General features: G+C 40.3%; 1 protein-coding gene across 1 annotated transcript in view; it reads right to left on the bottom strand.

Moving 5' to 3' along the window:
* Positions 1-18,186, bottom strand: part of MYOM1 (myomesin 1) — a 156,298-nt gene that overhangs the window by 98,632 nt on the left and 39,480 nt on the right. Inside the window, exons 6-10 of the mRNA XM_011996353.1 lie at positions 12,034-12,126; positions 10,117-10,205; positions 9,928-9,990; positions 4,800-4,964; positions 479-640 (exon numbers count right to left, since the gene is read on the bottom strand). Of these exons, the coding sequence (XP_011851743.1) occupies positions 479-640; positions 4,800-4,964; positions 9,928-9,990; positions 10,117-10,205; positions 12,034-12,126 (572 nt within the window). The remainder of the gene's footprint in view (positions 1-478; positions 641-4,799; positions 4,965-9,927; positions 9,991-10,116; positions 10,206-12,033; positions 12,127-18,186) is intronic.

Here is an 18,186-nt window from a genome sequence, read left to right as displayed (position 1 = left end):
TGGTCTGGAAAATGGTGACTTTTGAGTGGGTGCCCTCAGGGCTCACCTTTTAACTAGGTCTACTTTTTTTTTGCTTTTGTTTTGAGACAGGGTCTCACTCTGTCACCTAGGCTGGAGCACAGTGGCACAATCTCAGCCAACTGGAACTTCTGCCTGCCAGGCTCAAGCCATCCTCCCACTCCAGCCTCCCAAGTAGCTGAGACTACAAGCGTGCACCACTATGCCCAGCTAATATTTTGTAGAGATGAGATTTTACCATGTTGCCCAGGCTGGTCTGGAACTCCTGAGCTCAAGTGATCCACCCATCTCAGCTTCCCAAAGTGCCGGGATTACAGGCATGAGATATTGCACCCAGTCAGAATTTTGAAATGACTCTTCCATCATTATGAAACATGTTTGAACTGTTTTGTAATCAAAAACTGCTTTGGCTTCAGTGTACTAAATATTGTTAGGTGTTTGGTTTTTTGCTAGGACTTACCTCGAACAAAGACATAAGCACTATATTGTTCATAATATTCTCCCATCCGTACACGGATTGTATAGAGGCCTTCATCTTCTTTGTTGAGATGGGAAAATGTCAGTGTTGCCCGCTCTCCACTCCAAAGTGTTTGCACCCATTTCGATGGAGAAAGAGGTACTCCTAGAAACATTTTAAAAGTAAGCAAATTAACTTATTTTTATTACTTCCTTCTTGTATCCCCTCCATTCCTCTCCTTAGCCTTTTCTATATTGAAAGTGATTTAACTACTAGAGGAAGTCTCTAGGACTTTGAGTCATTCTGATACTTTTACATTGGTAAAAATACTGGACCAAAAGTAAGGGGATCAGGGGCAGACACATAATCTGCAGGGGCCTGGTGTAAAATTACATTACAAGCGCCTTGTTCTAAAAGCAGAGAAAAAGTGCAATTAAAGGTGCTAAAATATGTCTTATTCCTTTAAAAATATTTTATTACTTACAAGAATATAATAGGGGTAATACAAGTTGCAAAAAATCATACTTTTGTGCCATAATTGTATATGCAATCAATAATAATACGTTACTAGCAGGGAGACCTTGATTGATAATAAGATATTGCTGGTCTGCTTTTCTGCAAATTCATTTATTAGTCATCAAAATTCATACTTTTAGCAACTTTATTTTAAATCAAATAATCAAAAGCAGTATCAGTCACTCTTTATAAATGCAAGCTCACGAATGAGTTTCCATAATTTTTTTAGAAAGACCTTTCTGCTGATGTAACTGTTACTGGAGCTGTTAAGGAAGTTATATAGGCTATGACAACATTGGGTTAACTTTCTGAGAAACTATTTCAAAATATAAATTTTAGTAATCTAGAACTGATGACTCCAGATTCTAGAATCTAGAATAAAGGGACAATCTAGAATCTAGAATAAAGGGGTAATTATTCTAAGAAGATTTAACTCTTCATACAAATCAGTTTCATGTAAATCTCAATTTAATTTTAAGTGTGAATTTATACAGTTTCCTTTTAATGCTTTGTCCAATATGGCTTTAACTTGTGGAGGTGATACTATAAGCCAAACATGATTTCATGATTTGTATAAAAGTCAGGATGTCTGTTTATGTATTCCATTACTGTATCTTCAATTATAAGTGGTAATTTTAAAACTGTCTTCCTTGTTAATAGGCTCATCCAAAGTTTCATATGAAAATGTTCTTTTCCATCAAATGCTACCATCTTTAAATTTAACTTCTAATTCTAAGCCTCAAAACCAGAGATTCGAACCTCCTTGAAGAATTCTAATAACTGCCTTATGTGCTTTATTGCAGTGTCTACATGTACACTTTTATTTTATAATACTTGACTGACAAAGTTTACTGTCCTATCGCCAGCAGTTCCTGTCCCCATGCTCACACCAGGAGTTAATATTCGTGCAGATCCCACAGACCTGAGTTCTGGGGAAGGCCGGGCAAGCTGGCCCCACACTGTGTGTCCCTATGCTGCCTCCACGCCGAGCCTCTTCTCTCGTCTGCAGCCATGGGACCCATCACCACTGCTGCTGCTGCTGCTGGGGCCACCACCATTGCTAATTCCAGTCTGGCCCTAGGTCCTGGTCTCTGCCATCACCTTGGAATGCCATGGCGCCACAGACTGCCCCAAGCACTCATGTGCACACCTGAAGACCACGCCTGCTGCCTGGTGCTCACACTGTCCACTACCCACTGCTCACTGTGCCCGGGATCCCGCACCTACATGGGTCTGAACTGCCATTGCCATATTTCCTCCTATCGTGTGCATGTGCCATAGTCCCATTGGACTCCATGTATAAAACACAAGGTCAAAGATAAAGTGATTACGAACTTCAAGAGGGTGACAGCAGGGCATTAAACACAGGCCCAAAAAGTCAGCTCCGAAGAGGACCTATATTTCAGTCTGATCTCTTTCTATCTCAAGTCTTTTTTTTTTTTTTTTTTTTTAACTTTTATTTGAGGTGGCGTCTCGCTCTGTCACCCAGGCTAGAGTGTAGTGGTGTGAGCTCAGCTCATTGCAACCTCCGCCTCCTGGGTTCAAGCGATTATCATGCCTCAGCCTCCTGAGTAGCTGGGATTACAGGCATGCGCCACCACGCCTGGCTAATTTTTTTTTTCTTTTTTTCTTTTTTTTTTTTTTTTACTAGAGATGGGGTTTTACCAGGTTGGCCAGGCTGGTCTCAAACTCCAGACCTCAAATGATCTGCCCACCTCGGCCTCCCGAAGTGCTGGGATCACAGGCCTGAGCCACCATGCCCAGCTCAGTCTGATCTCTTTCACTAACTAATTATGTAACTTTCAGGCAAATTACTTAACCTCTCTGTGCCTTTGTTTTTTTACCTGAACAAAATGGACTTTGAATAATAAATAGTAATACAAATAATAATAATAAAGTACCTTATAGGATAATACTGCAAAGCATTATCATTAACTATTTTTTCTTTCATTTTTCTGTATTTTTCCAAAATTTATTTTCTAAAACAATTAAACAGAAAAATTATATGATAATCTTACTAGTATCCTACTGTATGTGTCTGGAATTTTACAGTTTTTTAAGAGCTTTAAAATATAATCCTCTCTATAAATAAACATAGTGAAAACTTTAAGATAAATTAAAAGGGATGATGAAAGTCCCTAGGCCTTACTCATTGCTCTCTCCACAACACATTTTCTATTAGCTAGGAGCTAGCATAGGCCTCGCAGATAACTATGTATGTAGGGGCAAATTCAGTTTCTTAAATTTCAATGCTTTTTTCAATACCCAGGCATAAAGGGAGGCAGACAGGTCAGAGAAAAGCCTCATTTTCGCATGAGGCTTTTTGTCTATATTAGACCTAATACAGACAATATAAAAGGAGGCACATGGTAGTGAAAAGATCTCCAGGCTTAGAGTAAACACCAGCAGGTCTGGAGGTCTCCTGTGGCAAGAATTTGACTGTGTGATTTGGGGCAATCCCTTATTCTCTTCAGACAGTTTCTATATCTTGGTCTATTCTATGAGATACTCTAGTATGGAAACTTAGTGTATTTGGACCTAAGATTTATTGTTATTTTATTTTATGTTTTTAATTTTGTTTTGTTTTGAGATGGAGTCCCGCTCTGTCACCCAGGCTGGAGTGCAATGGCACAATCTTGGCTCGCTGCAACATCTGCCTTCTGAGTTCAAGCGATTCCCCTGCCTCAGCCACCCAAGTAGCTGGGACTACAGTTGTGCGCCACCACGCCCGGCTAATTTTTGTAGTTTTTGGTAGAGACAGGGTTTCACAGGCTGGTCTCAAACTCCTGACCTCAGGTCATCTGCCCACCTCCGCCTCCCAAAGTGCTTAATTAAATCCTTATTTCTTTCTCACACCAAAGTATCATGGCTCTAGGCCCCTTTGAAGCAAAGTGAGATCAAATTGTGATTTAAAGCCAGAGTCAGAGGAACTGACAATGGAAGGAATTTCTTTCTGTTCTACCAGCCTGTTATAATATGATGTAAAACAAAAGGATCATTTTATCTATTTTTGTGTCCTTAGGAGACATCAGTATAACTTGGATATATTGCATGCAGAATATACTTATCAAAAATTTCAAAATTATAAAAAGCCTTTAATACATTAAAACAAAAGTGCCAGAGTCTGAAATTTTTCTGAATGTACTCTTCTGGTTAATTAATAATAATATCAGGATTTTATTATTTCATAAGGTTATGCTTTTTAAAGTTACATACCATTTTTGTGGTATAAATAAGTCTATGAGGATGGGTATTTTACCAAATGGATTAACTTACAAAATGAATATACCTTTTTTTTTTTTTTTTTTTGAGACGGTCGCTCTGTCGCCCAGGTACAATGGCGCCATCTCCACTCATTGCAACCTCTGCCTCCTGGGTTCAAGTGATTCTCCTGCCTCAGCCTCCTGAGTAACTGGGATTACAGGCAGGCACCACCACACCTGGCTAATTTTTGTATAGTAGTGATGGGGTTTCGTCATGTTGGCCAGGCTGGTCTAAAACGTCTGACCTCAGGTGATCCACCCGCCTCAGCCTCCCAAAGTGCTGGGATTACAGGCATGAGCCACCATGCCCAGTATAATATACATTCTTTATAATTCTTTCCACATCTTACTTGCTGAAAGGAAAATATCATCTCCACAAATATGAAAGTGTTGCTACTTTGCTATATATGTAAAAATCTTTTAATCGTGTAAAGGTAGTCCCTTCTAACTTCCAGATTCCGTCAGCTCTGATAAACAGATCTGCAATCTGGTCTACAACCTTCTTCGAATAAGAACCTAAGTGAGCATTCATTGTAAAGACTCACCATTTCTGTACCACTGGATCTCTGGCTGGAAATGTTTAATTTCAGGAGTGATGACTACGCGACAGCCTAGACTCATTGTCTCTCCCTCTCTCCCAAAAGACACATCAAATTTGTCATCAAAGTGGATCTCAAATTTGGATGCATAACCATACGGGGTCACAGCAACTGGGTACAAAAATAACAAATATCTGTAATTTTTTTCTTCATCAAAGAGACACAAGCAGTTTAATAAGCACAGGCAGAAAGCAGTCACAGCAAAAAAAAAAAAAATATATGAGCAAATGATTTATCTGGGTCAAAATGAAACTCTATATAAGAAGTATTTAGAACATATGCATATATAATTTGTATGGAAATTCTTGCTTCATTGGTTATAAAAGCTAAACGCTTATTTTTATTATCGTAATGAATAGAATTTAAAGGGTCAGGTTTAATGTCTTAAATGCAAATTAATACCACTTTTAACCTAGACATAAATCTTTAGCTGCAACATATGCACTTTGTAATTTTAGACGTTGAGTTAATTTAAACTCTACTGCCTGTACTCTTGGGACAAAATAGCCATATCCATTATTCATAAAAATGGAGTTTTTCATCTGACAAGGGATTGATAACCAGAATATACAAGAGGCTCAAAGTACTCAATAGCAAAAAATTCAAGTAATCCAATTTAAAAATGAGCAAAAGATCTGAATGAACATTTCTAAAAAGAAGACACACAAATGGCCAACTGGTATATGGAAAAATGCTCAACATCACTAATCATCAGAGAAATGCAAATCAAAACTGCAATGAGATATCATCTCACCCCAATTGAAATGTATCCAAAAGACAGGCAATAATGCTGACAAAGATGTGGAGAAAAGGAGACCCTCTTGAGCTGTTAGTGGGAATGTAAATTAGTACAACCACTATGGAGAACAGTATGGAGTTTCCTCAAAAAACTAAAAAAATTACCATAGAATCCAGCAATCCCACTGCTGGGTTTATATCTTAAAGAAAGGAAATCAGTATATAGCAGAGACATCTGCACTCCGATGTTTATTGCAGCCCTTTTCACAATAGGCCAGGATGTGAAATTAACCTAAGTGTTCATCCATGGCAGAATGAATGAAGAAAACGTGGTACTTATACTCAATGGAATGTTATTCAGCAAAAAAAAAAAAAATGAAATCTGTCATTTGCAACAACATGGATGGATCTAGAGGACATTATGTTAAGGGAAGTAAGCCAGGCACAGAAGAACCGATATCATGTGTTCTCACTCACATGTGAGAGCTAAAAAGAATTGAACTCATGGAGATAGAGAGTAGAATGATGGTTACCAGAGGCTGGGAAGCTTAGTGCAAGGGGGAATAAGGACGGGTTAGTTAATGGGTACAAAAACACAATTAGATGCAAGGAATAAGATCTAGTGTGTGGTAGCACAATAGTACAACTACAGTTAATTTATTGCATATTTTCAAACAACAGAAAGAGTGGAATTAGAACGTCCCTAATATAAAGAAATAAGACATGTTTGAGATGATGGATGCTCCAATTACCGTGATTTGATCATTACACATTGTATGTTTGTATCAAAATATCACATGTACCCCATCAATATGTACAACTACTATGTATCCATAAAAATAAAAATAATTTTAGTTAAATAATTTTAATGTAGTTTTAAAATAAGTTGCTTCATTTTCTTTAATGATCTGAGTAATAAATATTATAAGAAATGTCCACAGGAGAAAATGGAAAAGTTTAAAATATTCTAACTTTTAAAAATATTGTTCTCAGAAATATCTTATTTATAGATTGAGTAAATGCAGCCTGCATAATCAACTCTCCTAGGTTTTATTTCTTCTTTTCACCAAAGAAAGAACTTGGGAAAGAAATGACTATTTATTGATGGGTTATTACATGCCAGACACTTTCACATTTGACATATCATCAATTCCTTGCAACAACTCTATGCCGTAGATATTATTTTCTTCCTCTCTTTCAGGTGGGGATATGGAAGTTCACAAAAGTAACACACACCTAATGCCAGAATTTCACAGGTAGCATATGTGAAATTGAAATTCACACTCATAACTTCTCGATTCCAAAACTTAGGCCTTTTCTCATATATTTTGTCCCTCTTCCTAAGACTTCTTTCATTGCACTTGAAAATGCAAGCTAATATTTACTGAGTTCAACTTTGACCAAGTATTGGTCCAAACATTTAATACCTATTAACACAAGCCCCATAATAGTGCTATTAGGTAAGTACCACTAATATCTGCATTTTATAGAAGAAGAAACTGATGCATAGGAAGGTAAAATAACTGACCACATTCCCCTGCAGAGCTAGATTTGCACCAGCTGGCTGTTTCTGTGCTCTTGGCCAATACATCGTACCGTCTTGATTTTGTGTGTTCCCAGGTAACCCTAATTAACAGTGATATAACTTCTCTTTGGAAGCACATCTCCCATCTGCCTCACTTTAATGTGCTGATGTTCATTGAGACCAGAGAGAGAAACAACTTGACAGATCTTGTACAGTGCTGGGAGGCTGGGCTGGTTCCAGAGCTGCCTTAGGGGGTAGAGCTGAGGGCTACCATCAGACATTCCAGACCCAGCTGGAAAGACAAGTAGGTCTCCTAGAAATGGACCTAACTTCTAGGTTCTCTTCTGTATTTGAGACTGGACTGGACTGTCTGCGATAACTTTGGAGTTCAGTCGAAGGCACCCCAGTTTAACAACCAGAAGACAACACATCATTCTGCTGTCATGTCCTCAATCTTTTATCACATGTACTCACTATCCTGGGAAACATGGTTTAGGGCAGGGGTTGGCAAGTCTGTGGGGCAAATCTAGAAATGCCTCTTGTTTAAACCATTAAGAATGGTTTTTGCATGTTTTAGTGGTTGAAAATAAGAAAAAGAAGCACAATATTTTGTGACGTGAAAAGTCATAGGAAGTTTAAACCTCAATGTTCATAAAGGAGGTTTTATTGGAACACAGTCACGCTCATTCATTCTCCTACTGTTAGGCTGCTTTTGTGTTACAGAGGCAGAGTTGAGTGGTTGTGACAGAGACCAAATGGCCCACAAAGCCTACAATATTTACAGTCTAGTCCTTTACAGAAAATGTGTGGTGACTCCTTGTTTGAAATAATGGTTTAGAATTAAAAAGACCAAGTGACACATCCCTATTCTACCACTCTGCGTGGTCTTCTCTAAACTGTTTCCTCATCGGCATAGCACAGATGGAAATGCGACTACTTCATAAGCTTTCGGGAAACGTTAAATGAATCAATGTGTACAAAAATGTCTTAGTACATTGTCTGGCAGAACTGATCAATAAATGTTAAGTATTAGAAAAAAAGAGCAGAGAGCTTTGTCTGTGACATCTACCAACATTCCAAGCAACTAAACCCCTAGCTAGCACATAACAGGTGCTCAGTAAATAGTAACCAAATACGTGACTATGAGCCCTCTGTTTTCTGTTAGAAACAACTGCATTCAATTCAAGGGTCATCAGAGAGGAGGCTCTGTAAGACTGAGCAATAAGAGAAGTGAGAGTGAATTGGACTTTTAGTCCCTGCGTTGACAGAGAAGAGGGGAAAAGGAGAAACATGGATCACGATATGGCTGTGGAAATGGACAAGCTACATTCAGAGGATTGTGAAGTGATCAATAGGCCACTCCTGGGGACACTGGGAGACAAGTCATAGGTTCAGAATTTCCAACTATTCTTCTTTTTTTTTTTGCGGGTGGGGACAGAGTCTTGCTCTGTTACCTAGGATGGAGTGCAGTGCCGTGATCTCAGCTCACTGTAACCTCTGCCTCCCCAGTTCAAGAGATTCTCCTGTCTCAGCCTCCTGAGTAGCTGGGATTACAGGTGCGCACCACCATGCCTTTGTATTTTTAGTAGAGACAGGGTTTCACGATGTTGTACCAGGCTGGTCTGGAACTCCTGACCTCAGGTGATCTACCCGCCTCGGCCTCGCAAAGTGCTGGGATTACAGGCATGAGACACTGCGCCTGGCCCCAACTATTCTATCTCAGCATAAATCAAGAGATAGGAGAAGAACATGATTTGGGATGTGCTTCTCTGTTGTTCTACCAGTCATCCCTTGTCACCCATGGGGCTGATACCAATGATCACAACTTGGGATATTAAATGAGAAGCCATTGCATGAAATCAGTGGAGCAGGTCAGCCATAGACCTCAAGCTAGCCAGGCAGGTGAAAAACTGATCTCAGCCATTTTCAAAACTACCACTAATTTCTTCATGTTTGAAAACTAAGTTAGGGCTTGACTACCTTTTTCAGTCTGACCACTCTAAGTATATAGTGCTTTCAACAACCATAGATTTTGCTCTTATTGCTTCTCATAAATAGAAGTTCTGATGTAAATGAAATGACTGACATTCACAGATTTGCAGATTACCACTGATCAGAATATTTTTAATAGGTTTTTATGTAATCACATTTAGACTTCATTTTAGATTGTACTTTGTAACTTAATGCATTTATTTATTCATTCATTATTGAATACCCACTCTGTGGCAGGCCCAACCTTGCCTTCAAGTGGCTCATGGACCAGGGAGGGAGACTGACACACAACGAGTAACAGGGTCCAGCCTCACTGACGCTCTGATGAGGTGCCGTGGCCTCACCCAGGACACCTAACCCTGATTGGGTAGGGTGCAGCGGTGGCAGTGGGGGTCAGACCTGCTTTCTCAAGGAAGTGATGCCCATCTGGACATTTAAGGGTGAGAAAGAGTGCTTTGATATAGTCCAGACTCGTGTGTGTGTGTGTGTGTGTGTGTGTGTGTGTGTGTTTGGTGAAGTCATTCTGCCCAGGTTTGTATAATGATCTTTCTCAGTTTAACCCAGAAAGACGTAAAAGCATTTGCCATTTTTAGCCCATCATATCTAGGTTTTCATAAAACCAGCACAAAGCAATTCGATTCAGAAAGAGAACAGTAACCAAAAAATCTTTTTAAAAAAGTAAAATAACCACAGATACCTACTATATCCAACCTAGCAAATACTACGTTATATATAGTATGCATTTATTTCAGCATTATGGACTAGCTTATTATGCCATATTTTACATAGAGGTGACACTTAGTAAATTTTTAAACTTACAGCTGAGGGGCATGGTGGAAACCCCAGCATGGAAGCGAGTCTCATCAAACTCTCCCTTATACCCTAGAGAAGAAAGCAGAAATGGATGTGAACTGCTTTGTGGTAGATTTATTTTAAAACAATGGGAAGAAATTTAAAACACACACACACACACACACACTTTGAAGAAAACAAATCTAGCAAACCTACTCTTTACCACAACCGAAGCATATGCCGAAAGCTCTCCTTTAACATTCATCGCCGAGGCCCGGTACTGAGCTGTATCTTCAAAATCACATCTGAAAGAACAGATGGAAATGAACATCCATCATAGTGACAATCCTTGTAATTACTAGCTGTTCTATCAGGGAGCTCTTTGCTATCACAGCCCCCTGCAAATCAGTGGCTAACACACGGCTCTTTGGTTCCCCTGGTACAGCTACTGTCTCTGATCTAGCTACCTGTGGGATATTAGTCCACGTGATCTACTGTGGTTTCCTGCCAGCAGCATAGACTGGGGAGAACACCTGTAGTTCACTGTGACCCTAGCCTGGGTTCATTTAAAATGTCAAACAAAAAAAAGGCAACCAAGTGCTAGGCACATAAATTACAGAGTGAACAGCATTGTGATCTACTTACTTGTCTAAAGTTGCATTGGGAGGAGAAAATGTGCAGACATGTAACCTTTGTAGCAAGTAACTACCTGGAGGCACATGGAGGGTGTGACTTTCCTGCTGTCCTGCCCTTGTGGTGGGTTTCAGTCTGGGGGCAACCAGGCAATGGGGAAGAGAAAGAAGCAGTCCCTCCGTGTAGATTCCCGCAACCTCCCTGAGCCAGGTTGGTCTATGTGTTCTGGCTTCAAAGCTCATCTAAGTTATTTACACTTCATTTCCACTAAGGTTCAGGCCATACTTGGAGTTTCAGCTCACAGCATAACACAAGAAGCACTATTTGGATGTTCTTCTAAGTTATAATACAGAAATTGGAATTCTTATAAAAATGAACCATTAGGGAGAAGAATGGTCTCATGGAGAGATGAAGAGGCTAAGGTTTCAAAGCAGGTTGTTTTATGTCTTATCATTGCCAGTTTCTCGTGTTCTTCATTGTTTCTCAGGATTTAGTTTCATTTGTGTAAACTTTTTTTCTTGCTGAAATTTTACAGACATCAATAGAACCCCAGGAAGGCAAATACAGTTGCCCTTCTCATAACTACTTAATTTTGAAAGTAAACACATAGCTCACTGCTGCTTCAGCAGAACCACCCACTGGCAGAACTGACCTGACCTTGGGTCAGGGTCAGTGCTTGGCAAACGTCACAGGGTCCTAGCATCACTTGGCCAACTCCTCTGATCTGAGGAGAAGGCTATACGTCTCTTGAGAACGAATAATATAAATTTCACCTTGACATTTATGCACACCATGGTTTTATCTAAACTGAAAATGGTGGGAGCTTGTTTAGCTTTTTCATTGACCTAACTAGGTTTGAATTTCAAAATCATCTTGGGAGGCATAATAAACATTTGGGAACTTAGGAATTTTGATGTAGGTTTCATTTTCAAATTTTGCTTTCGATTTTACTTTAAGCTCAAACATCTCAATGTCTAGCCTGCTTCACATACACAGATTGACAGAGTACATACTTTCCCATGGTTCCTGGCAAGCTGAAGGAAAGAACATTATCTCCAAGTTTAAACCACATTCAATGCCACCTACCTGGATCTCCATGGCCTTTAGTTATTAAAAACAAGAGAATGTGATGATGATATTGATTTGGGACTCTGAAATGATTACTGAATATAAAAGCCTCTTTATGCAACATATTTTCTTACTTGCATCTAAATTCCCAAGTATATAAAAAGATAAATAAAAATATGCAAATTGGTTTTTTTCTCATCATCTTTGACTAAATACAAATATAAAACCACTTTGGGAGGTAGTGTGAGCATGGTAAGAATCAGTCATACATATCACTTTCAGGTGTGCACCCAGAGAAGCACCGTATATGAATGTCCCTCATTGTGATCACACAGCATTGGGATGAAGTGGGGAGAGTGGGCTGTTAACTGCAGGGGTGAGACGCCTCCCTGAGCAATGTTGAGCAACACATGGACACTGATGTTCTCTTACGCATTAATCTCCAGAGTGTGCATTCCATATCGACTCTCAATAATGTACTTTCCAGGGTTTGCATGGACATTTATTGGCACCTGGTTTTTATACCTGTAACAGAACGGAAACAAAATGAAGTAAGCTGAAGTGTAAACAACTTCATGGTTAAACACACACATACAATTCTTGTTCTTGCAGGAACACCTGTAAACAGAGCACTGAGGGTAGCAGCAGCATTGATTAAATAAAAGTAAATAATATTAGCTTACGTGAAGTGTACCAGCAATACAATCACACTTCTTGATGAAGTGCTTTCCCCTCCTCTATAAACTTACATGAAAAATGTTGACTATTCACAACAATATGGCTGAATGTCATGTAACATAATGTTACCGAAAAAAGCCAGTTTCAAAAGAGTGCACAGCAGAATGATTGCTTTTATATAGAATACAAAAACAAAAAGACTAATTAATGCTACTAGAAATCAGTAGTGTGTTGGGACGCATGAAGGAGGCTTCTTGGATGTCAATAATGTTTATTGATTTGGGTGTCAGTTACATGGGTGTGTGCAATCTACAAAAATTCACTAAAGCAATTCATTTATAAAAGTGTGCAGTCTTTGGGAAGCCGAGGCAGGCAAATCACTTGAGGTCAGGAGTTCGAGACCAGCCTGGCCAACATGGCGAAACACCCTCTCTACTAATAATACAAAAAATTAGCCAGGCGTGGTGGCACACACCTGTAATCCCAGCTACTCGGGAGGCTCAGGCACGAGAATTGTTTGAACCCAGGAGGCGGAGGTTGCAATGAGCCGAGATTGTGCCACTGCACTCCAGCCTGGGCGACACAGTGAGACTCTACCGCAAAAAAAAAAAAACAAAAAAACAAAGTGGGCTGTCTGAAAGGGAAACAAGTGAAACCCAGTTCCTCCTTTCGGCAGAAAATGGTTTTTTGTGTGCATGCTATATTACAATTAAAAAGGTTTTAGGCCAGGCATGGTGGCTTATGCATGTAATTCCTATAACTCCAGCAGTTTGGGAGGCTGAAGTGGGAGAATCACTTGAGGCCAGGAGTTAGTGACCAGCCTGGGCAACAAGCAAGACCCTGAATCTACAAAAACTACAAAAAATTAGCTGAGTGTAAACCTGTAGTCCCAACTACTCTGGAGGCTACAGTGGTAGAATAGCTTGAGCCTGAGAGGTTGAGGCTGCAGTGAGCTGTGATCGCACCACTGCGCTCCAGTCTGGGCAACATGGTGAGACCCTGTCTTAAAATAAATAAATAAAACAAATAAGCTTCTTAAAAATAAATAAATAAAACAAACAAATACATAAATAAGCTTTTTAAAAAGTTGACCACTGTTGATGTAACAGAGAGGAAGGCGTTGTGTTGGGGGTTTTATTGTTGGCTGGCTGTGAAGGGTGAGAGCAAAACATTCTTCCTGCTAACATTCTTGCATGTTGTTAGAAGCAATATCATTGTTTGTTTTTTTCTTTTCTTTTTTGAGACAGAGTTTCACTCTTGTTGCCCAGGCTGGAGTGCAATGGCATCATCTTGGCTCACTCCAACCTCCGCCTCCCAGGTTCAAGTGATTCTCCTGCCTCAGCCTCCCCAGTAGCTGGGATTACAGGCACCGGACATCACGCCCGGCTAGTTTTTTGCATTTTTAGTACAGACGGGGTTTCATCATGTTGGTCAGGCTGGTCTCAAACTCCTGACCTCAGGTGATTCACCTGCCTCGACCTCCCAAAGTGCTGGGATTACAGTTGTGAGCCACTGCACCCAGCCTGCAATATCATTGTGTTGAACAATCGTTATATTTAAGTGTTTTATTCAATGTCATAAACAAACACAACTCTTGCCTTGGAAGAATTTATAATACAAATCATGAAAGGAAACTTCTGACAAGAGCTGAAAGCCTCCCCTTTTCCAACTGTTCCATATCTGGTTAAGCCTCGCAGCCCTCAGAGAGTGGATTATGCAGGGGGGCCTCTCCCTGGGACCCTGTCTTCCGGGTCTGTACGTGGCGCCTGGATTCTTCACCACTTCCTCATGTTCTCAGTAGCCAGTGGCTATGGTGCTGGACCAGGCTTTTCTACTTAAACCATTTTCTGCCCAAAAGAGGAACTGGGTTTCACTTGTTTCCCTTTCAGACAGCCCACTTTGCATGTACAAATGACGTCAATAACCCTGATAAACACAGCTGACATGGAGATTGACTATGGGCCACGCAATGCTCTAAGTGCTTTATGCATACATTGGTAAGTTCAGTTCTCACAACCACGGTATGAGATAGTGTTTTTAACCTCATTTCCCAGATGAAGAAACCAAGGCATGAGGGTTTCAGGAACTTGCCCAGTCACACAGCCAGGAACAGCAGAGGGGGGATCTGAACAGGCAGCCTGGCTGCCGACCCATATGATGCTTCCATTTTCCAATTGTTCTCTCTGCATTTCATTTCTTTAGACTTGTGGACATGATCATAAAGAGGTTTGGGAGTAGGGAACATGATAGAAAGGGAGAGAAAGGAAGAATACTGGCTTCAGTCAGCTCCTTCCTTTCCCCAACTCTCTCTCTCACACACACATACACCCCTACATACTTAAAGCACATTATTCATTTTCTACACTTAAAAAAAAAAAAACAACAAACACTCTCCTCCATATAGCAAAACCAACTCATCCTTCAAGATTCAGATCAAACACAACTTTTTCAATAAACTCTTCTCTAAAATATGATACAATATGAATTGTTCCTGCCTCTCTGCATCAGGGTTCATTGCTTCAAATTACTAAATATAACATTGATCAAAATTATGGTTGGATATGTGTCTCTTCTATTAAGTTGCCAAACCTTTGAGGTTGGGGATTGTGTCTGATCCACATTTACTTTTTTTTGTTGTTGTTTTTGAGACAGGGTCTCACTCTGTCTCCCACGCTGGAGTGCAATGGTGTGATTATAGCTCCCTGCAACCTCCACCTCCCAGGCTCACGCAATCTTCCCACCTCAGACTCCTAAGTAGCTGGAACTGCAGGTATGCACTACCACGTTCAGCTAATTTTTTCTATTTTTTGTAGAGACGGGCTCTCGCTATGTTGCCTACGCTGGTCTTAAACTCCTGGACTCAAGCAATCCTCCCACCTCGGCCTCCCAAAATGGTAGGATTACAGGCATGAGCCACTGCACCTGGTCTGATCCACATTTACTTCTATTCCTACTCCTGAGGAAGAATGAGTCATGGGCAAACACCAGGCCCTCAGAATTGGTTAAATTGGGTAGAACAGAATTATCATGTAATGCAATAGATTAATTGTAGCTTCATAATTTTTTTGGCTGAGAGAACAGAGTTCTGACAAACATACATGTCATGATATGGATGATTTTATTTTAAATGAATAAAGATGAGGTCTTACTATGTTGCCCAGGCTGGTCTCAAACTCCTGGGCTCAAGCGATCCCCCTGCCTCAGCCTCCCAAAGTTGGATGATTTTAAATAAATGCACACGAAGAAAGTAAGTTGATGCTCTGAGTCTGAGTTCCCTCAGATGTGGAATGGAGAGGGTGGGACTGGCTCAACAATCGCAGCTGCGTGGCAGGTGCAGCAACATAACCTCCTCCAAACACAGAAGACCCTGCAAGATGATGCAGTGCTGTTTCCTGCCAGCAGCTTCAGACAGCTGTCTCAAAACGGCTCGAGCAGACAGGACTATCTGATCAGAGATGGCCTGGAAAAAGAAATCTACTGGCCACTCCTAGTCTCCAGCATTCCCCGTTTTGATGAAGGACAGGGTAGAACATATTAATTGGCATGCTCTTCTTATATAACTGGTTTAGGTAATTTCACGCTGGACTCAGAAGCTCACTCTGGCTCTGCTCTTTCTTGTGCTGGAGGGTTTTCAGTGGTTCCTCTTTGCCTAAGAAAAGCGCTGTGATACCAAAAGCTGTGACATGTACTGTTTGACCAAATGACTCAGTGACACTCAATTTGGCTTTTGATCAAAAGTATTGCTCGTATCTCTATAAAATTTTCATTACAAAGTATTCTGCAGGTCAGGAGTGGTGGTTCATGTCTGTAATCTCAGAACTTTGGGAGGCTGAAGCGGGAGGATCGTTTGAGGACAGGAGTTCGAGACCAACTGGGTAACATGGCGTGACTCCATGACTGTAAAAAATAAATTTTTAAAAATAAAATAGAAGGCTATTTTGCAGCTCCCATAGTTGCTTCACCATCCTTTCCTTCCATTACTACTCAATTTAGCACCTTAATACCTTTTCCCCAGCTGATGACTTTTCTATTATCGCCACATGGTAAGAGAAATGGGTTCAAAATACACACACACACCACACATCACTTTGACTGCAGAGTTTGTAGTCTTTTCTCTGGAGCTCCAGATACCAATGTGAGAAATTCTTCATTTAAAGCAGTGGGCAAGGATCAACTCAGAAAGATATTTGATACTATTCTCCACACAATTTCACCCAGTGAGGCATTTAGGTTTGGAGTCACTTGAGACTGGCTGTCTTTAGCTTTGAGTCAGGGAAGAAAAGAAGGATTTGGGGCCTGTTCTGTATACACTTCACAGCTTGTTATTTCTGGAACATGAAATTCCAAGCTGAGTAGTCATCGGCTAATTTTGGAGGTTAATCCACACCCTGGGATTACGTGTCAGAAGCTTTCTTAAATCTGTGAATATACAGATGTATACCATCTCCCTTATCATTTTTATGTAATGTCTATAAATTGTTAATGAGCTTTCAGTATACTATAAGTTTTTCCAGTGACATTTCCTTTATGTGTGTAAAACACACAATTCCCCCCAACAAATGTCAGTTTGGATGTTGGGCCGAGTTTGATAGCATGGGGTCACAGTAAAAGCTCCTTGGCAGTGTAAAGCATGATCAAGCAAAAGCCTTCACGAAAATTATTTTCTATCCACAAATAATGCACACCAAGATGATCTCTTTTTTGAGATGGAGTCTTACTCTGTCACCCAGGCTGGAGAGCAGTGGCGCGATCTCTGCTCACGGCAACCTCTGCCTTCTGTGTTCAAGCGTTTCTCCTGCCTCAGCCTCTCGAGTAGCTGGGACTATAGGAGCGCACCACCACGCCCAGCTACTTTTGTATTTTAGTAGACATGGGGTTTCACCATGTTGGCCAGGCTGGTCTCAAACTCCTGACCTCAGGTGATCTACCTGCTTTGGCCCCCAAAGTGCTGGGATTATAGGCGTGAACCACCACGCCTGGCCAAAGATGATCTTTAACCTACTGAATCTCACCACAAATGAGATTGCTGCTTAGACTCCAACCTGTTTTGAATAAATCGCTCTACACCCACTTTAAAAACTAATTATCTGAGAGAGAGAGAGAGAGAGAGAGAGAAGAAAGAGATCCCATTGGGATAGATTTTGGAATTAAGTAAATAAGAAAAATTCAAAATAAAACTCGAAATCCTTATGTTGGAAAACTGTTGTAAACTGTAAATAATTTGTGTTAACCATTTTAAATATAGGTTGTTTTTTCTATGATAATATGGTAGTAACTGCTAAATTTGAATATGTGATAAATAATTCTAATATTGAAAATAAACTCAATGCATGATTCTATTATGAAATTTACAAACCCTCATAATTTGTGAGACTAGAAGAAGAGTTTTCCAAATCTCTGCCTTCGTAACTATTTTATTCCTAGGTTTTGAATTATTATAATGGGCTTAATGACAAATTTCTTTAAGTATCTATTTGACAATGACTTTTGGGTGAAACCGAATAATTTTTTTTTTTTTTTTTTTTTTGAGATAGGGTCTTGCTCTGTCCCCCAGGCTGGAGTGCAGTGGCGCGATCTCACTCACTACAACTTCAACTTCCCAGATTCAAGCGATTCTCCTGCCTCAGCCTCCTGAGTAGCTGGGACTACAGGGGCCTGCCACCACACCCACATCTACTAAACCACACACCACATCTACTAAATGTAGATGCCACCACACACCACATCTACTAGAAATTTTTGTATTTTTAGTAGAGATGGAGTTTCACCATGTTGGCCAGGCTGGTCTCAAACTCTGGACCTCAGGTGATCTGCCTGACTCAGCCTCCCAAAGTGCTGGGATTATAGGCGTGAGCCCCCGCGCCTGGCTGAAACTGAAGAATTTTAAACACGTATTGTAAATGTTTT

This window comes from Mandrillus leucophaeus, unplaced genomic scaffold (genome assembly GCF_000951045.1).
Source record: "Mandrillus leucophaeus isolate KB7577 unplaced genomic scaffold, Mleu.le_1.0 Scaffold51, whole genome shotgun sequence".
NCBI classification, from domain to species: domain Eukaryota; kingdom Metazoa; phylum Chordata; class Mammalia; order Primates; family Cercopithecidae; genus Mandrillus; species Mandrillus leucophaeus.
This window is presented reverse-complemented; position numbering and strand designations above follow the sequence as displayed.